This window comes from Oryzias melastigma, linkage group LG7 (genome assembly GCF_002922805.2).
Source record: "Oryzias melastigma strain HK-1 linkage group LG7, ASM292280v2, whole genome shotgun sequence".
Taxonomy (NCBI): Eukaryota; Metazoa; Chordata; class Actinopteri; order Beloniformes; family Adrianichthyidae; genus Oryzias; species Oryzias melastigma.
Genome location: NC_050518.1, coordinates 5,502,725 through 5,530,178, shown reverse-complemented (window position 1 = coordinate 5,530,178; position 27,454 = coordinate 5,502,725). Strand labels below are relative to the sequence as shown.

The 27,454-nt window shown below is 39.2% G+C and overlaps 1 protein-coding gene across 2 annotated transcripts in view; it reads right to left on the bottom strand.

Moving 5' to 3' along the window:
- cntn3a.2 (contactin 3a, tandem duplicate 2) overlaps positions 1–27,454 on the bottom strand; it is a 58,983-nt gene that overhangs the window by 6,685 nt on the left and 24,844 nt on the right. Inside the window, exons 10-22 of one of the 2 annotated variants that reach the window (XM_024293352.2) lie at positions 21,891–22,020; positions 21,247–21,397; positions 21,019–21,146; positions 18,250–18,419; positions 15,823–15,940; positions 9,444–9,602; positions 7,728–7,877; positions 7,575–7,639; positions 6,723–6,957; positions 5,545–5,654; positions 3,217–3,403; positions 1,379–1,491; positions 1,074–1,242 (exon numbers count right to left, since the gene is read on the bottom strand). In XM_024293352.2, coding sequence (XP_024149120.1) covers positions 1,074–1,242; positions 1,379–1,491; positions 3,217–3,403; positions 5,545–5,654; positions 6,723–6,957; positions 7,575–7,639; positions 7,728–7,877; positions 9,444–9,602; positions 15,823–15,940; positions 18,250–18,419; positions 21,019–21,146; positions 21,247–21,397; positions 21,891–22,020 — 1,885 coding nt within the window. Of the gene's footprint in view, positions 1–1,073; positions 1,243–1,378; positions 1,492–3,216; positions 3,404–5,544; positions 5,655–6,722; positions 6,958–7,574; positions 7,646–7,727; positions 7,878–9,443; positions 9,603–15,822; positions 15,941–18,249; positions 18,420–21,018; positions 21,147–21,246; positions 21,398–21,890; positions 22,021–27,454 lie in introns of both variants that reach the window. The other variant, XM_024293350.2, reaches the window with a different exon arrangement.

The window sequence follows — 27,454 nt, the reverse complement described above, 5'->3', positions numbered from 1 at the left end:
CAAAACATTTGTATGAAATGAGATGTATCTTCACGCAGGAGGGCGCAGCGGAACCTCCTCCGGAGCGCAGAAGGAGGGAGCGCTCCTCTCTCCATACCCCTGCATGGAGAAAGGGCATCAGCTGATTCCGAAGCCCCCGAAAAAAGAAAATCCTGATATGCTGATGATAATTATCCTCCGCGATAGTGTTCTTCAGCATATCAGCATATTTTTTTTCTGCCTCCTCTGAGTCAGCTGATGCCATTTCTCCATGCAGGGGGACTGGAGGGAGGAGTGCAGAACATACATCTCAGGACCAAGACTCCTCCGTCAGACTTAAAAGTCTCATACAAGCGTCTTGAGTTGTCTGAGTTTTTGTGGTGAACCGGAGGAGTCACGTGACTGAAAAAAAATAAGCAAAAGCATGAAATAAAGAAACGTGAATACGAGGGGGAACACTGTATTTAAAAAGTAAAAGAAAAAACTTTAAATATTAAAAATGATCAAATATATAAATAAATGCTTTAGCGTGTTGCTTAAATTAATGTTTGAGGGCTACATTTCCAAATACTCATATTTTACCATGTTGTGCCCACATCTTTATTTTAAATGAAAACTCTCAGGGGAAAAAAAGTGGCCTGTTTTCCCATGGAAATCTAAAGGAAAAGCCACTATGGAACACTAAGTCTGTCTAAACTGCTGTTTTCACAGATGTAACACAGTGCTTGAACGACGTAAAGTCGCATTTAGAGGTGAAAAAGAGCCCTTCTGGAATCCCACAGGACAGTAATAGGATCTAGCAAAAAGAGTCGGCAGCAGAGAGATGGATTGTGCTGCATATTTCAACAAAACATAAACCCAAAAGAGGTGGCAGGGGACATTAATAAACTCAACGGAGGACAAAATGCTCCTGTCAAAGTTAAGAAGTGTTGAGTGTTAAAATCGGTAAATAAAAAAATGGCTCTGAGAGATGCAGGTCTGTGGGATTTTTGACGTGGAATTTTCTCAGGCGGGGATCCATTAACACGTTTTAAGAGCAGCTCTCAGAACATTTTCACCACTTAAACTTTGTAAAACATCAAACACAAGCTTACTTAGTTTGTGTATTCGTATGGGATCTGAGGCTGGCCCCAGACCTCCTTCACTCGTGGTTTGAATGCGGATGATGTAGTCATCGTCACCCTCGGGGAGGGTCAGCTCCGCTGTTGAATTGGTTGTTGTGAGAGTGTTTACCTCTTTGTGTCTCTGCCTCCTGTATGAAAGCTGGGCGAGAAGGAGAAACGAACAGGATGATGCGCTGTAACCACCCATGCATGGTCTGACAGTATAGAGGTAAGGTGCTTTGTCTAAGCCTGACACATACCATTAAAAACGGCCTTACTGCAAAACTGGGACTCACTTGATAGCCTTTAACTTCAGACTCTGATTCCATTGCCACCACAGGCTCCCAGTAAAGCGACAGCTGAGAGCCAATTAGTGTCCATTCAACATTCAGCGGAGGTTGAGCTGGAGCTGCATGATACAAACATCATTTCTTTATATGTCACCACAAAACAAATTAAAGTCCCATTAGCTGTCACACACTGACTGGATGAAATTTCTTCCCTGCTTTCGACCCGGTCCCTGAGGGGATGGGTCGAAAGCAGGGGTGAGCTGCAGTCACAGCTCACAAACCATTTGGTGGTTTAACCCCCCCAGTCAAGCCTCTGATGTTGAGTGTCAAGCAGAGAGGCTTAAACAGAACTGAACTGTGGATTTGAACCCACTGTCTCAGATCGGACAGTTTTCCAACAAGCCACTTCAAAGACCCACTCCGGTGAAAATGGTGTTCTTGTGGAATCTTTCGCATGATATTAAGAAAATAAGCTTAAAATTTGCATTTCTGATTATTTCTTTATTCAAATTGTTGTAAATCAGGAGTTAAAAGAAAAAAGCTGTTAGAAAAAACCTGTAAGTGTGATGTAGAAGGCCCCAAACTCCTTGCTCTATCCCCATTCAGATGCATCCGCTCATACTAGATCCACTAGATCTTCGTTTCCTTAAAACTTCGTTGGCTTAAAACTTTAAGGCTGGATAGGTCCAATATTGATCACCATTTTTGTTGCACTGGTAATATTAGGTTGGGGTTGTAAAGGGGCTGTAAGCTAGTGGGAGATAGTGTAAATCAGGGGTGCTCACACGTTTTCCGCAATTGATCTACTTTTGAGAAGACGAGCTTATTTATGAAAAGATGATTTTAAAGTGAACCAAACAATTATTTTGAATTACCAGTAAATTGATACATTTAGTTGAACATGTAAGAAAAGGTAACTAATAAACAAAGCTCCAATTAAGAACCAAAATGTATATCAAATGGGCTACTTATTTCAAAGAGGAAAATATATGGAGATAAAAGTTCATAATGATGCATTTTAAATAATTCTACAATTTATTATTATTGAGCCACAATATAAACATTCAGCATGTTAATATTATATATCATTGACTTTTACAGTGCTGGTATCCATATTAGTTTCCCCCTCCTTGTATTAAAATTATCTTTGATAATAAACACTTTCGTCACGTGCTCCATGTGTGTACCGCTAGCATACACACCTGTTGGATCAATAACGCCACGAGACGTCTCACTTGGACGGTCAGACACTGCACACCTCTCCGCTAAAGTCTGATATATTTTAGGGCGGTGTTCGGACAGGTTGCTGCTGTTACCGCCCTTACAATCCATGTTTTTGTTACATTAGAAATGGCGCGCTGAGTCTACTTTAGAAAAATACAGATATGCCTTGGAACTGTTTGCTCGCGGCCGTTTTGCATGTTAATCAAGTGACATCATTAATGGTGAGGATGATGATTCATTGATATTTAAAAAAATATTTCTATTTCTATTTTTTTGCCTTTGAATTTCCACAATCTTCCCACATGTCCTTTGATTGCGATCAAGGTAGTGAGCACCCCTGGAGTAAATATATGGATGATGGGAAAATGGGAGCAGGCAACAACCTGCTTGTTATTACACTAGAAATATACCATCATTGCTTTGGTTTCAGCAACTTGACTATCTAAGAATATAATTTCTGTCTGATTTTCCTCCACGCAAGCATCTATCAACACATTTCAACTGTGCTGCACAATTGAAAAAAAGCGAATATGGATTTTATTCAAAGCCACCAGAAATTCTGGCTCTACATCAAAGGCAGTGTGGTACCAAAATCAAAGGCTTTGTGTGCTGCAACTTACGAGGTTTTTTTGTGGTGACGTTGATTGCAGGAAGAAACGGGCCAGTGCCTGCTGTGTTGAAGGCACTAACTGTTAGGAAATACTGGGAGTTTCCTGCCAAGCCGCTCACTGTGACCGAAGTTTGGTTCCAAGGCACCCGGACCTTCCCCATGGTCTCCGGCTTAGTGTCGTCCTCCCAGTAGACCACCTTATTCAGACAGAGAGCATGTCAGCTGGCATGTAAGAGCAAACTGTGCCTGTGAGCAGCATCACACGATAATTGTAGATGCTTTTGATGGTGCAAAAAAATGACTCCTTAATGCCTAGTTACAATCCCTCTTATGTGTGGAAACAGGCAGTCTGTGGGCGAAAATTTTAAGATGGTATCCAGCTCATTGAGCCCATAGAGAGAAAGTGTTCATGCACATGTTTTCCTATGGGCAACAGGTCATGGTGAACACTTTAACAACACATAAGGGTGAGTGAGGGTGAAGTTGGTGAGATGCAGGTGTGTCATTTTTTTAAAGTGACCTACAGTATATCGAGCAAAATGAAGTTTTTGAGCTTTTAAGTGTATTATAATGTTAATTCCTCACAAAAAAAACACCCTCCAAAGAGGCATTTTGCTCTATTAACGCATCTCTAAGCATTCCTCTAAAACCCTGCTCTGAGCACCAGCCCCTTCCAATCTAAGAAAGCGGGTGGGTGGGTCCTCACTAAGTCACATATGAAAGTGAGGAACAGCCTCTTCCAGGAAGATTCTGCGCTGCCAGCATCACCCCCAGGGTAACACACTTTGTCTTCACGGAAGTAGCGGTGATCGTCAAAAACGCTTTCATTTTATATCCACTATATGCACATCCATCTTTGCAAAAGTTCACATGTTGTTTGTTTTTGTTGCAGAACTGTAGACTGACATCATTAAATGGGCGGCACCCACAAGAAGCAAAAGGCGGAGCCTCAGAGGTCGAGTTATCATACTTTCATGAAGGAAAATAACTAATATTTTAATAAAAAAATGTGTTCTTGATATCCCTTAAAGTGGTTCTATAAGTCCCAAGGTAACTGCAAGAAGCACCTCCATTTAAGCTGCGGCCGCTCCTCTCTATGAACCTCCACAGGCCCGGACGACCCAAAAACCTCCAGCCTCTGTATGGGTCAACCCCCTGTGTGACTAAAGCCTAAATTGCTGCCTTTTAGGGTATCAAAGGAAGAATTATAATCAAATTTCTAGATCTGACAACAATATCTTGGATTTTGTTTTGGAGCAGTAAATTAAGTTAGAACCGATGGAACAGTCGAGGTTTTTACAGCAAAAAGTGCTGCCAATAGTGATTTCTGTGATTGCTGCAAAATAAATGTTCAGCAAAATATTATGTTGAGAGTGCCATTATTCTTGTTCAGGCCTGTTTTATGAGTTTGTTTTTACAAATGATTCTTTGAAATGATAATTCATGAGCAAAGTGGTGATTATTTATTTATGTTCATTTTTTTATTCATTCATTTAAAAATATATATATAATTAAAATTGAATCTATATGATGCAAAGTATAACTAATAATATAGTAATAATAGCAAAAATAATATATATTATTGTAATAATATTAAGGAAAAAACTGTTTGAAAAGGGGCAGGAAGTTTAGCTTAAAAATGATAACAACAATAAATAAATAACTATATTTTATTGTTAAGTTTGTTTATTTTAAGTTATTTCAGTGATCATTATAGGTTTGTGTATTATTGACAGCAACTTTGTTTCTGTGTTTAGCAGAAGTTTACCAACATTTGGATACTGACAAAAACGTAAGAATAAACCATGATAGCTCTTTGAGCATGGTGATTATTTACTCTGATATGCAGATGATGAACTGCTCTATTTCTTGATGACAACCCAGACTATAATCAAGTGATTCAAAATTAAAAGCTTGATCATTCAATTTAAAATGTCAAAAATATGACATAATTTCAGGTCAGTGCTGTGAGTTCTTTTTTTCCGTGTGTCGATGGCGTTTCTTGGTATTCTGGCACAAGGCTGAGGGTTGGTGATTTTTCATCCAACTTTGTATCACAATCTCCCCAAAATGACACCAACACAAGACGGGCTGCAAATGGGCAATTTTCCTTTCTTTTGTGAAAACTGTCAGACATGTTTTCCTGTCATGTTGATACAAAGAAGTCTGTAATTTTGGCTATAACAGTCACCCTACGAATGCAGCCATTTCCATGGCGACACTGTTAGGAAGTGATGGCTCTGAAGTGCAACAGAGGTGATGGAAAACACTGAACTGTGCTGTGTGAGATATCTTTTTCCATTTAAAGAAAAAAAAAGGAAAAGAAAGAAAAGAGTACCTCATAGCCCAGAACTCTTTCAGGAGTGATGGAGAGAGCCTGCCAATTCACCTCAATCTCTGAGGCTGAGACACTTCTGGCCCAAACTCCCACTGGCATTCCACTTGGCTCTGAAATCAGACGACATGAAACTGAAAGCTTCTGTCTTCTAAACACAACAGAGAAAAGCAGGACAAATATTTCTTACATATATAACTGTGTAGCATTGTTATTGATCTCTGCTCAGATGAATCATCATTTAAAGGTGCTAAAAAGACAGTGCTCACACTGTGACCCACACTGGGCCACTCTCAATGAAAAGTCTAAGTAAATACAGAAAAACACTGCTAAATCAGGTTGAACTTTGACCAATCAGGGACTTGGATTTGGTAGTGTTGCATGGATAGGCAAAGGAGATACAGAAAAACTCACCAGACTCAGAGTGTAGCTGGTTTATCTGGTTAACCCATAGACCATAGAAAACAATGGACAGACTAAGGTGTTGACGTCACCCATAGAAAAGGCCTTAAATCAGACTCTCAGGAAATCAGGCCAAATTCGTCACCATGGCTTCCTGATACGTGCACCGCCATTTTGAAACCCAACGACAATGATTGGTCCGATTCGGTCTGAGTCACAGTTTTAGGGGAACTACAGTCACCAATCATGAGTTAGCTAGTTTAGAGTCCACACCCCTTTCACTGAAAGCAGGCGTGAGATAATCTGTCAGTCAAACATTCAAGGTGGGACCAGGAGGCACCTCATTTTTACTGAGGCCTCTGATTGGTCAGTTTATAACTTAAAAAAACTTGTGATAAGGAAAAAAAATATCTTATAAAAAATTAGGATTAGAAAGTAGATGTTAAGAAGAAGGAATCAGAGCAAGAATGCTTATTCTGACAAAAGAATAAGAAGCTCCACCCTGCTTATCCAGTACGAACACTAAATGGACTACATGCACACACTGGAATGCCTGATGTGTATGTGGCTTTGGAGATCTAAATATCAACAGGTTTTTTTTTACTTCGGCACATCAGCTGAAAAGAGTGGTGGTATTTTCGAGGCACTCGCCAAGTCTTACATAAATGTGTTGGGATCGTGTCTGCCTTTCTGCTTGGGAAAAAAGGCATTATCTCGCGATCTCTGCCCTTCTAAAAAAGAAAACGGGCTTGCTAAAACACTCAAATCCATTCCTTTACCCGTCTCTGCAGAGTAGATGGTGACCACTGGGCTGAAAGGACCCTGTCCTTTGCTGTTGTAAGTGCCAACCTTGACATGGAATGGAGAGAAGGGCGCGATGCTGTCGTTGCGGTACACATAGCGAGATGCACCGGGGGCAGAAGTGGCCACATGAATCCAGCTGACTTCTCCGAAGGCACGAAAAGCAATGATGTAGCCAAAGCTCTCGCCATTCTGCAGTTCTTCAGGAACAGGCTGAGAGTGAAACACAAAACTATAGTGATATTAAAACATATACAAACCACTCACATACACTCCACCCTTGGGCTCACACAATCACAACAGACTTGGAAATGGATGACCCACAAATTGCTTCTGTGACCCACCTGATAAAATGAAACAGGCAGCAAAATGTTATTTCAAAAACATCTGGGCTTATCAAAGGAGACGCAAACAGCTTTAAAGCTGCAGCATTAGTCTGTGTTTAATACAATGAGAAAACAACAAGATAACTCATGTCTCTGACATTATCAGTATTGTTTTTCACCGCTAAACGAAAGCAGTGTACTTGTACGGCATTTGATTGTGTAAGGCTTTTGTAAACACTGAGCTTCAACAGCTAAATTAACCGTAGGAGCTCAGTCTTGTGGTTTTCTGTACATTACCGATGGCTTAGAGGCAAGACTCTTAACAGCAAATTACAAAACTGCAGCGCCAGACTTCAATTGGCCTCTAATTTATGACACACATCAGCACAGCGGGAGTCCAAGGCTTTGATTCAGCAGGAAACACTAAGCACCTTATTCAAGGATGAAAAAGCCTGACTTCCTGAACGCTGAATAACAGAGTGGAACATAGGACTAATGACTTACCTCCCATGTGATGACCAACTCAGATCTGCTGCCACCTCCTCCACCCACATCTCCCGGTGCCACATCTGGAACTATGAAACAAAGAACTCAGCAACGTCCACATGTGGACAAAAGGAATCTGCAGCCTTTTAAAAGCGATGACTTTTTGCACACCTGCATCTTCTGTCCTTGTTTTAACGGAAACAGGACTGGGCTCTCCGACCCCAACACTGTTTTTGGCCAGAACCCTGAATTCATATTCTACCCAGGCGTTGAGGTCGACCACAGTGGCTGTCAGAGTGCTCCCAGTGATGATTTCTGGTACTACAGAAAGAGGGGAAAAATGTATTTGTATATAGCATAAAAAATATTTATTTATGGAATTTTTACAACAAGTCTAACTCTGTGTCCTCCCTGAGACTATAAGGTCATGAGTTCAAATCCAGGGCGAAGTCATACCAAAGACTTTATGGCTGAATCCGAATTCCCTACCCTTGTGGCACAAATTCTAGGGACGTTTGAAGCTGTAGACAGGGAAGTTAGACGCTGACTCCACCCACAGCAGAAAACCCAGTCAGAGGGGCGGGGCTTGTGGGCAGGACTGTTATCATTACTGGAGCTGCAGATCATGACGTGAGACTCTTGAAACTTACATGGTTTTACCAATCACAAAATTCAACTGTAGTACCTCAATCTAACCTTTAGGGGGCAGCACACAGACGGTTTTTGACTTTATTTTCAAGAATTAAACTATTTTATTTCAATTTGTCAAAAAAATTGCAGATGACCAACAAACATCACTTTTAAAGCCCAATTTATAGAGGTCAAAAGTCAAAAAAGTTGATTTAGGGTTTGCTTACTCTTTAGGAAGGAGTCGTAAAAAAGTACGGCTGGCTATCCCTCCTCTGGTAGGGTGATCCATGTTGCGCAGATTTTTTGTTTTTGTGTGAATTTTTAAAGTTATAAAACTAATGTCATGTATTTTTAAGGTGCTAGCAGCGACCGGCCCACGTAGATGACCAGCGACTATTGATGATGTCATCAAGTGGTGGTATTGTTCGAATTTGAAGACACTTGCTATGTCCGAATTCCTTCACTACTTGTAATTATGTGCGAAACAAAAATTGGCCTATAAATTTCCCAGAAGTCTTTGCAAAAAAACAGTGTGCATCAGTGCTCACTACATTAGCAAAATAGACCACAATGCATTGTGTTTGAACAATTTTTGTGAAAAAAATGTAAATGTAATTTTTTAATAAACCCTCAATATTTTCATTACTAGAACACAGTGGAGTCACAAATAGACGTCATAAAATGTTTGTATTTATTAGGTTCTCACTTCATGAACTCAGTGATACACCTTTTTAAAAAAAATGAGTTAGGGATTAGGCTGGGAATTCATAGCCTATATTTTTCCATATCTCTCCGTTTGGAGCGATAAATAAGGGGTAGAGAGAAGCCGTAGGGGTAGGGTAGCATTTCAGATTCAGCCTAAAAATGGGACCCAATGCGTCCCTGCTTGACACTCAGTATTGAGGGGTTGGATTGGGGAGGTAAACCACCAAATGGTTACCGAGCGCAGCTGTGTCTGCAGCTCACCACTCCCCTAGGGGAGAACACATTTCACACATCCCGGTGCGTGACAGCTAATTGGACTTGAATTATTGACTTTAAACCGTACAGAAACTCAATCCAAGGTTCATTTGAACTCTTGAATTTTATCACACAACAGCCGTTAGACCCCAACTCTTGATTCTGTGCCTGACCCCACAGTCAAAAAATTTGAGTAAAACTACGAGGATAGGAGAATAATTTCTCTGTGGAAATCTTTGAATTCTCGGAATAAACTATCCTGCGGTTTGAGATAGAAAACTCATCTTCTTCAAGTACCTGTGTTAACCCTCTGCCAGCCCACAGTGAAGGGAGTTCTGGTCTGAATGAGGTAATTGGTAATGGGGCTGCCGTTGTCTCTGCCGGGGCTCCACGCCAGCTGGGCCGTGCTGTCTGTCACTTCCTCCACAGTCACGGAGTCTGGAGGACTGGGGGCGCCTGGCGCAGTCACAGGAACAGACGATGTAAGGCGCACGCAATAAATGAACATGTGTGGTCGGGGGTACAAAAAATATGAACAACACACAATAACATGAAAAAAAACTACTTATGCAAAAGAGCCAAAACATTAAAGTTTTTCAATCAATAAGTAAATAACACTTTTAAAAACCTCTCATTATAAGTAATCCCCCTCATAAAGAATTAGAATTTATTCAGGCTTTTCCTTCCAGTCTTCACACAACACGTAATCCCTCTCTTTCATAGTCTCCTCGGTCTTTGATCGGCTAAACACCAGCAGCCAGTCGGTGCACAGGTTTCAAATTAAAAAATGAAGCGGAGCCTCACCGCCCTGAAGAAACAACGTCTTTTTTTTTTTTTGCTTCTTTTAATTGTCTCACCAATTAAACAGTTTGATGTTTTACTTTCACTTCATCTGCAGCTTCCTTTTTAATGGACGTGTCAGCTCTTCAGAAATAATGGAGCCGGTGGAGAGCTCCGAGACAGACTGCAGAATAATAATGCATCCAGCTCGGTTGCACAAGTGTTCTAATCTTAATCAGAATTTTACCATTATTAAGTGATCATCGTAATAAACAATCAGTTCTCTGGCAAAACAAACAAACTGTAGTATACGTATACCAGCTTGAAAGCTCAACCTTTTGAGCATTTTTAATAACTTTACAATTTGATCTAATAAATTACATTTAAAACTGTTTTGTGGAATCCGTCTTTCTTATACAACTCCAGGTTCTTCTTCTTTTTTTTATATATTTGTTAATAAAGACATCCATGAAAACCATGTTTTTAGTGTTTTTTAACATGTTTTATCGTGATGGATAAAACAAATAGATCCATGTATGTCTTAGTTTTCCTCATCTGAGCTAGAATCTGGCTCAAAACTGCACAGCTGGATAGTTCTGATATTGCTTTTTTTATTTCTTTTTTTTTGCTTTCATCTTTGTTGCACCAATAATGTTAGATTGGGTATAAACTAGGGCGTCTAAACAGATTGATGACAGGAAATAGGAGTGAGCTCACACTGTAAAAAATGAAACATTGGATCAATTAGCAAAAGCTCTGTACATTTAAAAATAACAGTTTCTATCAAATTAAATCATCAACCAAAATTTTTATTCGATGAAAAAGAAACATTTTAAATGTAACAAATTACAGAACTTTTGTTAATTGATCCAGTGTTTCACTTTTGTCAGTGTACTTTTTAAAATTTTCATTTTTCTTTAATAAAAGGAAAAACATGCAATACAACCTTGAGTTGTAATCTCAAACATGATGAAAAAAAAATGAAAAGGTCACAGAAAAAAGAAAAAAAATATTGTCTTCCCCTTTTAACAATTAAATGGATCAATCGGTAAGAAAGAAAAACACAAAACATTTTATCGATTTAGGATACAGTAGAAGATTGGGAAAGACAGAACAAAAAATACAATTCCAAACATCAACCAGTGCAAAATAAACAACATACCTCAGAGACGAGTACTTTTTATTGATACTAGATTAGTACTTATTGATTATACTATTTTTAATGTAGCTTTTAAAGCTTGATATCGTGGCGTTTTTCATTTCTGTGTTCAATTTATTCCCTTTTTTTACTGCATATACTGATACAAATCGCTCCACACCAACAGTCCTGCTGCTCTGCAGAAACTATGTTGATTTAAAAAAAAAAATGGCACAATTATTATTAAAAGACCACTGGGAATTATTTTACAATAAATCAAAAGATGATCGGTATAATTACAAAATAAAACCTAAAACACGACAAAAACCTCAATTTTGAACCTCAAATGTTGCCATTTTTTAAATGCAAAAATCACTCAAAGTGAGATCCAACATGTTTTTATGTTTTATTGTAAAATAAAAGTATAAATCCTACAAAAAATGAAAAGATAAGATCAAAACAATGGGGAAAATGTTTTTAAAAAACAAGCAAACTCCCAACAAACTGTAAAACTCTTCCAAGGATTTATTCCAAGGAGTGTAACAAATACGTGTCATAACTCTTTATGCTTGTTTTAAGCCTAAGATTTCAAAGCTATTGACTTTTATTAAAACTTTGTGTTAAATTTTAATCAAAAATTATAGTAATGATGTAATTTCTACGTCATTGTAACCAAAGGTTAACAAGCGCCTCCTTTCTGGAAGCTTTTCACTGTCCTCAATGCTCTGACATATAGATGCTCACAGCTCCCTTTAATGATCACACAGACTTTTGGTGATGTTCAACTCAATGTTGATCTGAATAGAAAATGACAAAAACATGTAAAGCAGACAGTCTTTGATGCGTCCCGTTCAGGCTGATGGTGGTGACGCAACAGTCAAACAAGGAAAAGTGCTCGCCGAGTGGTATGAATGTTAATGACCACGATGTTATCCTTACGCCTTGACCTTCTCCATAATCACTATCGCACCCGGTGGAGTGTTTGTGCGGCATCATGGAGTGGAGTCCAAACATTAACAGTCGCCATTGTTAAAAAACAAGAACCTCAAGAGTCTTGGCGTCAGGATCGATTATCGTTGACCTTCACCGCCGCTCGCCGAGAGAAACCAAAGCAGATTGGAAATCCTAATCTGAGGAATGACCGAGCTGATTCCCAACCGCTGCCAATAACATTAAACTGAATTACGGTGATCATAAACGTCTGTATGTGTTGCAGCAGTCAGACTAAAGTAATCACAGGAAAAGGAGAATCCCACTGCAGAGCACAGGTAGACACAGCGAAGATAAATTCAGTCTAATGTCTTCTCATCCGTCCCTCATAGTACGCAGTTTATTTATGACAGCGTTCAGGTCTCAGATTTCTTCTTCCTCCTTTCCTGGTGATGCGATCATGCAGTAAAACCTCACAGGAATTCACTTCTCAAAATTAAACTTTGGAATAATTGACACATTACAAGAAGCAGAAAACAAGACGGTTCGACTTTTTATGCAGACAATTCCTTTCGTTCTGCGCTTATATAAACAGCATTCAGAGCCCTTTATGGGTCATTTTCGTCTGCAAAAACTCCACGAACCCCTCTAAGATCCAGATCACTTTCCTTAAAATAGCAACTAGGGAAATAGCCTTTTATGACAGACCAAGCTCCCAGAGTAACCTTCAGATTTATTAACACATTTTGGAAAGGAGATAATAATCTGTGCCACATACAGTAGAAATCTTCAGCCACTCTTTCCTGTGCAATTCAAAAAAGCACACAAAGTACATTACCTTGGAAATGATATTTCCAACCTTGAATTTTAATGTTCTGTCATATTTTGTTTTTGTCAAGTTTTTTTATAAATGTAAGAAAGTGTGTTATTAAATATTTTATTCCTTTAAATTCAGCTATTTGGTTCAACAAGGATCTTTCCGTGTAGTTTAGTTTAAAAGTTCAACTAAATGCAGAAGAAATATGAGCAAGTAATGAGAAAATGAATATTTAGGAGCAAACATCAAAGATTCATAAATGAAGAAGTATTTAAATTGGAGCTCTGGCCTTTTGCTCCATCTCGTGCACTTAACAATAGTTTTAACAGGATTAAATTAAGCAAATACAATCATGAATAGCATCATCAATCTATTAAGCTACTTATTGGAGCAAAGATAATTATTAATAATGAACAACTGATCTAGAAGCACTCCAAACTAAAAATTTCTAACCTTTAAACAAAAGTAGACGTGACATTTGTGACTAAAATGTCATCCATTCGCATCATTTTGTCTCTAGAAAAACAGGATGAATGGAACATTTTGTTTCCAAGAGCTGCGCCGGGTTGGGGCTGATGGAAATTCCTCATTAGAAAACGTAAATAGCTGTAAGCGACAGATGAGGCGATATCTCATCATCACAGATGAAGATCAGTCTTATTAGGGCTGAGTTTAAAAATGGATTATTCAAGATCGAAGTGAACTTCACTTAGAAAATGCATTATTGATCCATCAAATCAGCAGATCAATGTTTTTTAAGCAATTTGTTGTAATTACTCAGGAAATAAAGCAGATTTTCACTTAGTTTTTCCAATCAATCTACATTTTTCTCTGAAACAAATAAAAGGTTTGTGAGCTGAAATCGAACAGAATTAGTAGTTTGGCAGTGATACCCATCTAATTCTTACTCAATGTAATACATTCAGAATACATACATTTTTATAATATCTTTCGAGAAACTGCAATGTAGTACTTTCAGATTTACTCTATTCGGAAAAAAGTTGCATCAGGTGCAACCCTATCAAAACCGTCTCTTTTCTGCAGGGATGTTTACATTAAAAGTGGGGTCATCTGGATTTCACAAGACAGTGAATTTTTCTAAAATCTCTTAACCTGGCTATTTCACATATATTTCATCCTGAAAACAACATTAATAAATCATTATGAGAGATGATTGACACTTAAACCTTGTTTCTACTGAGCGGTCCGGTTTGGATCTTGAGTCAGGAAAAGCGCGAGTCGGACGCTTGCTGCTGTTGTAATATCTTTCCGCCAATCAATGGATTTCATCATGTGACGACAGTAGCTCCGCCCTAAAAGTCCATTCATTTTTCTATGGACCCACAACCAACGGGGGACCAAAAATGGTTTGAATCAGTCCGGCTGTACTGGTCCAGTCCGGTCTGATCTGGACCGCTGAGTGGAAAAGAATCCTTAAAGTCTCACTCTTAACCTCTTTTTTAAAAGTGTTCCCAGTGGTCTGTTAATTGTTGTGCTGTTTTTTAAGGAAAATAACAAAAAATTGTTGTTTTCTAGGACGTAGTTTCAGCAGAGCGGCAGGAATTTATGGATTCATCGGACTAGAGCAAAGCAGGAAACTTGTAGCCTACCAACTGTAGCACCTACGGGTTTTTTCCAGCTGCATTTTATCGTCTGCTCCTGATTTACAACTATTTGAATAAAGAAATACTCACTTTAAGATGAATTTTCTTTCTTTTGGTCCTTCATTATGAGAAAATAACCACAAGAACATGTTAAAAACACCATGAAGTGGGTCTTTAAATGGGTGAATAGAGTATTCTGAGAGAAGCAAAAATATAACGTTGAACTCATCAAAGAGCTGAGAAGAGCTGAAACCTCCACCAAAAGCGACAGTGGCCTCCTGAGTCCTTTTACATAAATAAAATCCATTCAACACATCAAGCTAACAGGAAATAGTCTCTAGCTGAAACACAAATCATCCTCTAAATTCAGCAACCCACGCACGCATGTGAAACATATGCCCACGACACCACTAGTTTGTTAAAGGGTTATCGCAAAAAGCCCTTTTCCCCCATTCAGGACTGACTCCTTATCCAGCTTCACGCTCTCTGAAGCCATTTGATCCAAACTATGAGACATCCGTGACAGCTGCCGTGAGCAGGAAGTGTAAATAATGCACAGTCTGAGTCAGAGACAAATTTGTCTCCAGTCAGTTGTAGACCAATCTATTTCCACTACATGCTCTTGCTTCTTCCAGGAAATCAGCAGTGTTTCTCCTCAGCCCTTCAGAAAGGAGAGCTCATTAGGACAATTTGCTAAGAAGATCTTGAATATGCAGAGCTGAACAACTGGTGGATATCTTTAGAAGATAAAGATTCAACCTTTTCAAGCTCCGACAACGAAATCATCCCTCGCCCCGTCTGACATTTTGTGTATTTACAGTGTCAATGAGCTGTGTGTTGTTCCCCATTGATCCCAGGCAGAAGCATTAAAACTTTCCTATAAAAGATTTAGTAAAAGTTCTGTTTTATAAGAGTATTCCTCAACCATTTCACGTCCACACACGGCGTGGGTGAGCTCAGACAGACATTTCCTGTCAGATGCATGGAAGCAACATTCACTATTGTCCATTAAGAAGAAAAAAAAGTCTTAAAAAACATTTACAGCCTTAGTTTTTAGGGTTTTTGTTTTCATCTTGGAATGACATATCAAAGAGCATTTTAAAGAATCAAGTGGCTGTTATAGACAACAAACAGTCAAGCAAAACTGTAAAAGCCTGCGGTAGGCAAGACTAAAAAAAACAGTAAATCTATACATCCTAGAAGCCGGTATTGTCTGTATTTTCATTAAAACACAAAAGCTTGGGATTGTTAGCTGTTCCAGGCGAAAGACATGCTTTGAGGCTTTAACAATTACCCACTCTACAGCTCAGGAAGGATTTTTTCCCCCCTTTTTAACTAATTTAACAATTCTGGCTGCATGCCCTGTTTTAATTACTGCGCGTGGAGCAGAGAGGAGGTTTTCCTTACCTTTCACGATCAATACAGCCACGGCTGACAGGCTCTCCACATCAGTATCCACCACGCAGATGTATTTGCCAGAATGGTAAAGCTGAATGTTCCTGATCATCAGATCGCCTGCTGTTCTCTGCAAAAGGAGGAGGCGAGGCTTTATGTAGCATTAAAGATAACAGACCTCTCAGCAGCTTATTAAGGAAGGTAGTGATGCATGTGCAAAAGGTGCAGAAAGCACTGGCTCTCAGAACATTTGGCAGATTTGGGAGCTATTTTGCAAGAGGAATAGCAGTAAAGTAAAATTTATGCATGCACCAGGTGACAAGCAGCTGCTCCGCAGGAGCTGAAATAAAAAAGCTCAAGGCCATTATTCACAAAAATATTTTTCGCAGTGATTTCTTTTTCTCGCCTGACAAGGTCTCAGGTTTTTATTTCTATTTTTTTGGTTCCGTCTTTCAACGGTTGCTCATGTAACCCTTGAAAACCAGCTGTAAATATCCACTCAAATAGACCATTCAATCAGTTTCTCATCAGCTGAAAAAATGGCTTCAACATTCTGGTTGGAAAATTGCAACAAATAGTGAATAAGTGGCAAAATTGTTTTTCTGGCATTAGATGAAAAAATGTTAAAAACCCTGCCGTGGAGCCAACGTGGTAAAATTATGGAAATTAAATATCCTGAAGCTGCAAACTTAAGTTGATAATCTCTTTAGACTGGGGACATTTTAGCATTTCTGAGGAAGGAGTCTCCTTTTAGATAAGAACATTGTCCATCACACACACACACACACAAGAAGAATGGCTATTCTCAAAGGGTGTGAGGATGTTCTGAAAGCTTTTTGTCATTTGGGCGTCTGCCATGCTTTGATTCCTTTAGAAGACACATCTAATAATGTGTATCCGCTTGCTGTGACGAGGGGAATATGCGGCAGGCCATGTCAAAGCAGAACTCCGAACCAGCAAATCTTTTAAAAAGCAGAGACAGAGCTAGAATTGAAGGCCACTTAAAACAATGGCAGCTTGTCAGAGTGGTGGAGCAATTAGCATATAGTTTACACCATAATGACATATAATGTGTAAAGTGTCTTTTTACACATTCAATCGGTTATTATCCCCTGTAGAAGACTTTGAGAGAGTGTGCAAGTAATGATTGACAGCAGCTGCAGAAAAGACAATAAACAATTAAGTATGATATTTCTTTTATGCTACGTTCACATCACCTTGGTAACGCACGTTTAAGCAAACACCTCTAACAAAAAGCCGTGAAAACATGTTGAAAGTATGTATTCAGATGGGAAAAGCTCAGACTGAGTCTGCTTATTTTGGTCCAGATCAAGTCCTGAACCTTGAATTTTGGTCTGTATTCTGACTACCATCAACCAAAGCTTGTAATCAAAACCACAAGCTTCCACGTTCAAAACTCTCACGTTAACGGGTAAATACGCAAGTTCTTAAAGAGTAAGCAAACAGGACAGTTGGAGGCTGACTCCACCCACAGCCAAAATTTAAAAATCCAGTCAGAGGGGTGGGGCTGTGGAACAGGACTGTTATCATTACTGAAGCTGCAGATCATGATGTGGGACTTTCATTCATCTCGAAATTCAACTGTAATATCTCGTTTCAACCTGTAGGGGGCCTCACAGACGGTTTTAAACCAGGGTTACCCAAACTTTTTATTGTGAGGCCCACATAACAGTTTTCTTCTCTCACGTGGGGGCGGGGTCGGTTTGTAGCCAAACAGAAAAAGTTTAAAAATCACAGACTTACACGTAAGCATTTATGGTTATCCAGAAAGCCACACAAAGCCAAATTTTAAATAATTCACAGAAAAAATAATTCTGAAACCTTTATAAAATTAAACCAATAAACAGATCCTCTATCTTCATAGTTCAGACTGAAGAAGGGTGGAATAAAAGGTTTATGTGGGTCTCGATCGGGCAGATTGAGAAAAAATTAGGTGTCTCTAATAGTGTTTGGAGGGCCGGACCAAATGTGGAGGCGGGCCAGATCCGGCCCACGGGCCGTCGTTTAGAAACCCCTGTTTTAAACCAATATATTTACAAGTTTATTTTAAATTGTCAAAAATTTCCAAAGGACCAACAATGAGCACATTTAAGGCCCTGTTTATAGAGGTTAACAGCCAAAAAAAAGTTGATTTAGGGTTAGACTAGACTGCACTTAGACCCTCTAAGTGCATTTTCGGGCTTGAACATGCGTCGAAAGTTAAACCAGTAGAACTTTGACCACTCAGGGACTCAGATTTGGTAGTGATGCATGTATGGAGTCCTTTTTAATTCACGTGAATTTCAAACCATTTGAAAGGTGATCATGAAGGGGAAATTTATAGTTCTGGTTTGTGCTTCAACATTTAACATGAACTAGTGTGAACACCATGGGCTACATACCCCCATTCTCTGTAAATGAGGTGGCGAGGTCACTCACCCCTCCCACGAGCTCAAAGTGACCATCTCTTTTGGAGATCAGCTGTCCATTGAAGGCCCAGGAGAAGGAAACATCAAGTACGGGATCACTGGCGATCTGGCAAGGCAACACAATGCTCTCACCCACGATGATCTCCATGTCCACCGGCCCCTGGACAAATCTGGTTGGATCTGAAACAGAAGATCAATCTGTCTAACATGTGATGCAATCAGACAACTGAGCAGACCTTGGATAAGTTAGCTGAAATAGAATCAACCAAACAGCACTTTCTGGAACAAACAACCGCGCTGTCTGGTGTTGTGATTCAGAGGCAAAGCTGTGCCGTCTATATATAACAAGGTCTCATGAAAGTCTCCGTCAAATAATGTGTGATAACATGCAGCCTGCCACCCTTTAAATATGTAATACTTCAGGATGACACAGCTCACATAATCTCCTGAAATCCCGATAGCAATTACAAAACACTGCAGATCCGATAAGACGTCATGTAATAGGCCCCTCTGCACATCAAGTACAAAATGAGGGTTGCAGCTTCAAAGTTTTCTGAAGCGATGTTCTGGTGAAGCTCTCTGCGCTTTATAAATCGAGATAATGAATCTGCAGGAATCAAGTGAAAATGCTACGACAGTCTTTTATCATACCTTACAAAAACTGTAGAGTGGAGATAATGGCTTGAAAGGAAAATCAACTTAATTATGAAACTAGTAAGAATACCACTGTGACTGTGGAGGATAATAGAGCCATTTTTAAAAGGAGCTGGCCTTGGCAACAGCAGACAATATCATTCAGCACATTAACTAAACCAATAAGTAATTCCAAGAACACTAAACTGTCATTCTGCTGGACAAACACACCCAACAAAAGCAGAATCTTTGACACCACCTCGCTAATGCTTTCATTGCCTCCACACTTTTATTTGCAGCTATAATTCGGTCGTTTCTACCTCTTTTAGGGAAACCGCATTCAAGTCGTCTGTCAATTGAATGCATTCTTGCAGCAGCCCCTTGTTGCTTCTAACATTTCCTTCAAAGGCTCTCCTCTGAGAATGTTAGACCAGGGGTCTGCAACCTGAGGCTGTGGAGCCACATGCGGATCCTTCATCACTCCATTGTGGTTTTTAGCTTTGAAGAACAATTCTAACAACTTTAAAAAATAAAGGATTTATAGTTTTGGTTCATTTATTTTACTAAATTAGGTTATAAAAAAAAAAAGAAAAAACTTAACGTGTCAGATAACCAAAAAAATGTTATTAGAATAAGCTTAAAGCACATATAAATAAAAACATATATGGATTCTACACCAATATTACTTATATACAATGAGAAAAAGGATTAAAGTGTAATAAAGTTATAATAATAGAAAATTTCCTTTGTTTGTTTTGAATTTTTAATTTTGGTAAACTTGTTGCAGCAGTAAAACAGGCTGGATTTTACTTTGAAAGGAACCTCTATGTTCAACTCAATCTCACTCCCAACTCGTCATATATGGACGTATGGTTTGGGGCTCCTCCACGTCACTTTTTGACATTTAGATAGTCCCCAACTCATCGTTTTTGACATGCTGGTTGCTCCCATTGCCACAAACTGGTACCGGCCCGAGGGCCGCTTGGTACCAGGCCACAGCTGCTAATCAGTGGTCCCAAACTTTTGGCAATACATGTTATGCAGGGACATAAGAACCCATTTTTTCTGCACTCTGGTGTGTGACATTTGGGATCAGGGATGATCGGGGAAAGTTTTGCTCCCACAGGGATCAGGGATGGTCATGGAGCGTGCACTGTCCCTCTTCTTTGGTTGAGTGGCCCCCTTTTTATCCTCCTAACCCAGTACCCTAACCCAGTACCGGTTCAGCATCCGTTACCACGTCAGGCACGGCATCCTGAGAGTTGTGATTTATTTGGAACAGCCAGCACGTCAAAAAACAATGAGTTTGGGACACCCAAAACATAAAAAAATTGATGTGGAGGGGGCCCGAACCGTACGTCCATACATGACGAGTTGGGGGTGAGAATGTGTGACTATGTAAGGGGTCCGCAATCTACGGTTCCAGAACTACATGTGGCTCTTTTACCTCTCCATTGTGGATCTTTGACTGAGGAATCTTAAACGTGTTTAGCTGTAAAAAGTTACTTTTAAGTAAAAAAATATATATATAATTTTTTTAAAACCAATTAAAAACAGTTGAAGGACAGTATATCTCGAAACATTTTGACAGATTTTGGAGCACCGTGTATCATAGAAAATCATTTGGTGTTTTAAGATGATCCTATGCGATGCAGTGACTTTTATTTTGAAAGTTGTAAACTGTCATATTTTCTCATTTTTTTATGTTCAAATGTTCATCTATAATTATCACATTAGTAACAATTACATAAATACAAATCAGGGTGAAGTTAGACGTTGTGGCTATAACTAAGTTGTTGTTAGAGAGAGGAAGAGTGAGTAACAGAAGGTAAAATTGCTACATATTGAATTTTAAAATAATGTAATTACAGTAAATATTGCCTTCAAAAGCTACATGTTATAAATGAAGGCTTTAGTGGCTACAAAACAAAAACAAAGTGTATGTTTCTAAAGAGTTTGGTCAGTAAGAAACTGGACCAAATGGCTATTTTAGCCTTAAAAGTTGCAGACCCCTGTTCTACACTGTTCACCCTTCATTTCTGCACAATACAGCAATAGCTCCCTCCTCTAATAATCCATACCTGTAGTAAATTCTGCTTACTAAGTGTAGGGCTTAAGCAGCCTGCCATTGAACAGCAGAGCTCACCCGTAACCAGGAGCCTTCCAGTTGTGCTTGACATGCCAAATCTATTCCTCGCGAAGCACGTGTAGCTGCCTGCATCCGACTTGCTGACGTTAGCAAGCCTCAGAGTTCCGTCTGAAGAAAGCGTGATCCTGTATGATGAAGAGTAGTTTTATTAACAGCGTGCAAATGGAATCAATGCTGATGCTTAGTGCAGGTGTGTTAAAATGTTCACTTTGTCTCAGTGCTCACCTGTCATTGGTCTGGACAGGAAGGTTCCCTTTCTTCCATAGAATGTTGGCTGTGGGATAGGCCTTGGGCTTACACTCCAAAGTCACGGTAGTTCCTGCCTTGGCTTTGAGCAAAGATCTGAGGACGTTCCCTGTGAAGTCTGGAGGAGAAGCTGACAGGAAACAGAAACATCTTTAAGGCTGCTGAATCCTGTATGTTGTTTAAAACATGTGAGGAGTGCTGAGAAATTCATGAAAATGTAATAGACATTTCAAACATTTGTGATGGCAATGAAATCAATTATTTGCTTTTCTAATAGTTCTTTCTCTCGTGAATTATTCTGGATAAAAGCCTCTTCTTAACGGGTGAATGCAAATGTCTGTATAAAAAGATTTAAAAATGCATTCAGTATTGAACTCAAAGAGGTTTTTTTGTGTAAAAGAAGACTGGATACTAAGAATGTATCGCCCATTTTCCCATCGCGACCTCAAAGTAAAGACGGCCACAAAGAGAAACATACATTTAAATGCGCTCGACCCTTAAAGTCACCTTCTCGAACCCTTTTATCGGCTAATCTAGATAACCTTTAAGAAAAACAGTAAGATGACCTTTCAGATTGTTTGGTAATAATGATTTGACAACTTAAAGGATAAATGCCATCCTACCTAGAACCATTAATTCAGCAGCAAAATAGATGACACCGTGTTTATTCTCAGCCACACACTGGTACATGCCAGCGTCTGTTAATGTCAGCATCGACACTGACAGGACCCCATCCTCCACATGGGTCCTGTCCTGTGAAGAAAAGAGGAGGCTTGGTTACCACTTCACCAGTCACACAAACACACAGTTGCCTACACTCACTTTCAGAATTTCTTTTAAATTCAAAGCACCTTTTGGACAAAGGTCAGCTCTGCATTTAAAATGTATCAATACATCCTTGACCACACTTGATCAGACTAAACTTGTGTCTGTTTGAAAATATTTTTCATCAAAATTCCACACTAGTAGATATCAAAATGAAAGCCCACCGTGGATAGAACTGTCTCTACTAGAGGGTGTGATGATTCATTTTATCATTGATTTGATTCTTATCATAATTTGTGGCTGACGATTTGTAATCGATATTGGTTCATTTTGAACGATCTGATTCACTGACCTAAAATCGATCCAGGACATCTTCAACCAAAAATTCAAGCAGATGCAGGTGACGTTTTCCAGAAACCTCATTTTTCTTTCAAGATTATCAAGTAGGGATGGGTATGATTAAGATTTTATTAATACAACCTCTCTAATCGAACCAGAATACTTATCGATATTTTTTTGAGTGAAAACCAGGAGGGAGAAGCCCAATAAACTTTATACATGAAAACTTCAAAGGACAATTTAAAACACCATACAATAATTTAACAATATTTGCAACTCTAAAAATACAAGTATAAATAAATACTAACGTATTTCCAGTGATCAGACCTATTCACTTTAAAGAACAATAACTGGAAATACAAATGAACAATGTTGAATTTTAATTAAATTTACGTGTCATGTAATTTATTATTATTGAGGCACAATATGATCTTTCAGCCTTATTTTATCACATGATTATTGTTTTTTATACTGCTTGTATCCATATTTGTTTTCACCTCATTTTCATTTAAATTTCCTGCACTCATCTTTGATAAACAACACTTAAGTCACATCCTGTGTACTTTTAGCATGCAGACTTATTAAACCACAGCGGCTCTAGACGTCTCTCTTCGACGTTCAAACGCTGCGCACCTCTCCACTAGAATCTGGTGTATTTTAGCGCGGTCTTTAGACAGGTTACTGGTGTTACGGCCATAAGGCCACGCTTTTGTTACATTTGAAACAGCAAGCGCTGTCTGCATCTACTTTAGAAAAATACAGACGTGTTCAGTGTTAGAGCGCGTGCCCTGTGAGCAGCCCCTCCCTTTTGCACTGAGCAGGACAGAAAAAGCAGGGAGGAGAAAGGGAGAGAAAGCCCGTTTTTTAAAGTGTTGCCATGCAATTACCCCGGCACCGATAACCAATACCCTTAAGGTTGAAACTTATTGGTCCAGTAAAAATTGATGACGTAGTAGCGGTTCCAAACAATACCAGTTTCGGTGATGTATTCCCTGTAATCAAGTGTAAATTAAACATATACAATAAAGTTCAGCCCAATGGTGTTTTCCACATCAAAATAATACAAAAAGAATATTGTTAGAACTTTATTCCATACCGTCTGGTCACATGTCTTGCAAAATTCAAAGTGTTTTCACACATTAGAATTGATTGTTTTGTCCGCTGTGATCACATTTGGTCATTTTCAAGTTATACTGTGCCTCAATCCCAATTTTCAATATCGATAGAACCAATTTATTTTATTTTGAAACCATTTCATATTGATTTGATTCGATTAACAACTTCCCTCAGACAAACTGGTTGGATCACAGGAAAACAAATCAATGAATCGATTAAGTCGATTAATCGCTACACCTCTCGTCTCTAGGCTATGTGTTACAGATGAGGAAAGCAAGCAGAAGCTTTTATGCTGACTGATATTGAGTTATTAGGGATAAGGGTAACCAACAAACAAATGGTCACTGTAAACTGGATTGAGAGTCCTTCGGGAAAATGAGAAAAGCCGCCCCGGAACCATTGCAGAGCTACATCAGTCAGGCTTTACGGCAGAGAGGAAGACACAAACCATAACTCACAGAAAGCACCAGACAGCCTCTCAGGCAGGGTCTCAGGAACGAAGAATCAGGATGAATGTGTTAAAATAAAGACTCACCTTTCTGATAAAAAATCAAGGGGTCTGATTTATGTCAACTGGGTTCTGCAACAAAATATTTAAGAAATATACTAAAACTTAACTTAAGAATTTAAAGCCTAAAACAAATGGGAGAACAGACAAAAAACTAAAAAAGTACAACTCCAACTCAGTCTAGGGGCAAATATCTAAAAAAAGAATGGTAAATGTGTGTACTCTAATACCTCACATGGTTAAAGGGAATGTCTTTAGAAAGATATAAGAGAAATTCCTCCAAAAGAAACACGCCAGGAGTTTGATAATTGCTCCCGGGGTGATGTAAGATGAATACAACTAATACGAAGCAGAAGACGAGCCTCACAGCTTTTATCAGCAAATGTGATGTGCAACAGTAATGAATTCTCCAGTTAGTTAGAGCAAACACATTTAGCTGTTGGAAAATTAATGTTATTTACAGCTTTATTAAGACATCCCTGCTGCAGTGACAGATAGAGTGACTGCCAGCGCATGATATTTGGCACTTGTGTGGGACTGGACAGTACTTCAAGTGAGGTATATCACTTAAGTCCTCGTGGTGTTCTGACAGCCCCACGTCTTGTGCAATTAAACCCTGACAGTTTAATTTCACTACAGTAACAGCTCAGCTCTTATCAGCCGAAGATAAAAGTGATCTCTCTCCAGTGTCGCCAACAAGACACAATTTGACAGAAAACTCTGCAATACAGACAGAATTGGGGTACAGACTTTGCATGAAAACATGTGTTTTGCTCTCAAAAATGTATAGGAAGCAGGCAGACAACTTGTCTTGAAATGACAGTGGATAGGAAAAGTTGGCAATTCAATTCAAACTGTAAGCAGAGGCTACAATTGCATATTAAACAACCAATTTGGCTCAGACAGAGGAGGAAAAATAGATTCTACAGGAGGAGATGAGTTTGGACAGATGTGTTAGTTATTATTCCAACCTGCAATCTGTTAGGTTTTTCTTAACAGCTGATTGGTAACCAAACCAATTCTCACAGCTGTGCATGGTATCCCTTCAAAACACAACACGGAAAGTAAAAAACGTGTTTTTATGCAGGGGTCTTTGTGGTAATAATGGTTTTCAGCATTAAATCCTATAGCGTAAGACAGCTCGTTAATTAGTTTTTAAATGGAGCTGCATTTGTTGGCGACATGCATTTGTGGGATGAGCGACAAGAGCTCAGCATGTGGGCAGCATCCATGGAAAATTTTCCTGATCTTCTCTGCCAATGGCAGACAGATTAGTCAGCCATTGACTCGCGTGTGATGTTTGGGATGATTGAGGTTTGAAGAAATTCTCTAATCTTCTTCACACGTTCCTCCAATGTTCAGCTTCTATTAGGTTCCTGTGCACAGGTAATAACTCACCTGATTGGTAAGAATCAATACGGTCTACCACACAAACTCTGCCAGGCTTCTCATCCTACAAACGTATGCTTTTTAAACACCTGCCAATTTTAAATGGAGTACAAATACATAACAATGTTGATGTGTTGCCAAAAGGAAATTTGTTAAAACAAAAAATCTACCAAACACAGAAGCCTTAATTTTTTTATTTGACAGCAGAAGTTCAGTGTTGTGCTGCGCAAATACTTTAAGCACTAATGAGTTTTATTAAAGGGGCCCTCCCATGAAAATTCTACTTTTTGAGGTTTTAAATGCATTTTACTGTTCATTGCTCACTACAAGTAACCCCAAAGTGACATTTAGATCTGTTCATGCATCTACGAGTAATCCTGTAAAAACCTGCGCTGTCTGCAGCAGCCCCTCCTATATCCACGAAAACTAGTGGTTGGAAACGTGCTGACGTAAGATCGATGCCAACAGCTCCCTTCAGGAGGAGTCTGCTCTGAAAGTGCCAGAGACTCCAGGATGACATCGTGGAGCAGACTGCAGCCGCACTCAGCGGCAGGCGAAATATAACTAATATTTCATGAATCATTTATTTTTTTAGTGGTCCAAAGGTAATGTATGATCTTATATATAGATATAGTACGTTCTGATGGGCTTTAAATGAAGCAGAAAAAGCAGACATATTTTGTTTTCTGTGAATATTCTGAGAACTATTTTATTTATTTTATTTCATGCACCCTGTAAAGCAGGGGGCCAAAATCCAAACTACACCTTAGGTCGTGGGCCGAACAGAATAAAAATTTATTCAACACACTAAAACTAATTTTTTAAAACTTTAAAACTGTAACTTTTTAACACAAATATGAATAAAAACAGACAGGAATATTATTCCTGAATAAATCAACTTAAACCTAAAATAACTTTCAATATTTTACTCTTCATAAAAATTATGTTTTGTCAGAATTTTACATGTTAGAAATAACCACCAGATAACATCGGGCCATTAATAACAATAAAGTAAAATGATCTGGAGGGCCGGGTCCGGCCCCCGGGCCTTGACGTTGACACGTGCTGTTAAGGACAACCCCCAACTCCTTGTTCTCATACAGTCTCGTCGTTCACCCTCATCTCAGGCGCCTTTCTCCGCCCCCTCCTGCAGCAGCTTAGTCTCGCCGACGATGCAGGCGAGGCGCTGGGGGATCTCAAACACACCTAATGCATTTCCAATGGGGGACATAGCTTGCTAAGTCCATTATTTTTACAGTCAATGCTCAACACGCGCTTCGCGGAAGCTCCTCCTCCACTGCTCCACACACGCCTCGAAGCCTCGAAACAGAACGTCACATCCCTATTTACAACCACTGATAACTGGATAACTGGTAGGAGATTGCTGTATTTTCAACAGTTGTGGCTATGTCATCTTTAGATGAGGATGCAGTCTGGTTCTGAGCCTTGTCTTTGATACAGGTGGCTTACTTGGAGTAATTGTAACTCAAAGATGTCGGTCACCATACCATCAGCATCCTTTAAATAGTCGTGGCCACCGCTAGCTAGCGCCCGAGCTAACTCCAACAATGTCGGAGTTTGCTGCAGACGAATATTCACGTTTTTTCTCCATGGCGATCACAGAAGATCAGAAAAAATATTCAAAAGTAAACTTTACAAAGTCAGGTTGGTTTTCACAACTTTTTGAATAAAAGTAGGCGCGGAGCAAGGCAAACTGAACTTCATTAGGTTTCCGGAATTGCGTCACGCTTCCCAGCATGCACTGCGGCTCAAAATGTATTTTTGTAAAAGGAAAAAAAAACTTTAAAATCATATTTATTTTTCTTTATTTTTATTTACAAGTAACAAACATATTGTATGTAATCCAAATTTGTCAAAAACGCTTATTTACAAGTAACATACACATTGTATGTAATCCAAATTTGTGAAAAACGCACTGGGAACAAAACCATGTGTCTGGAAGTCTGATAATAGGATGGGTATAAATACCGATCGCGACCAAATCCCCCTTGAGCTTCTCTTAGCGCTGGGAGTTGCTCCGTGTGATACTGATCCTCAGTGCTGACGGGA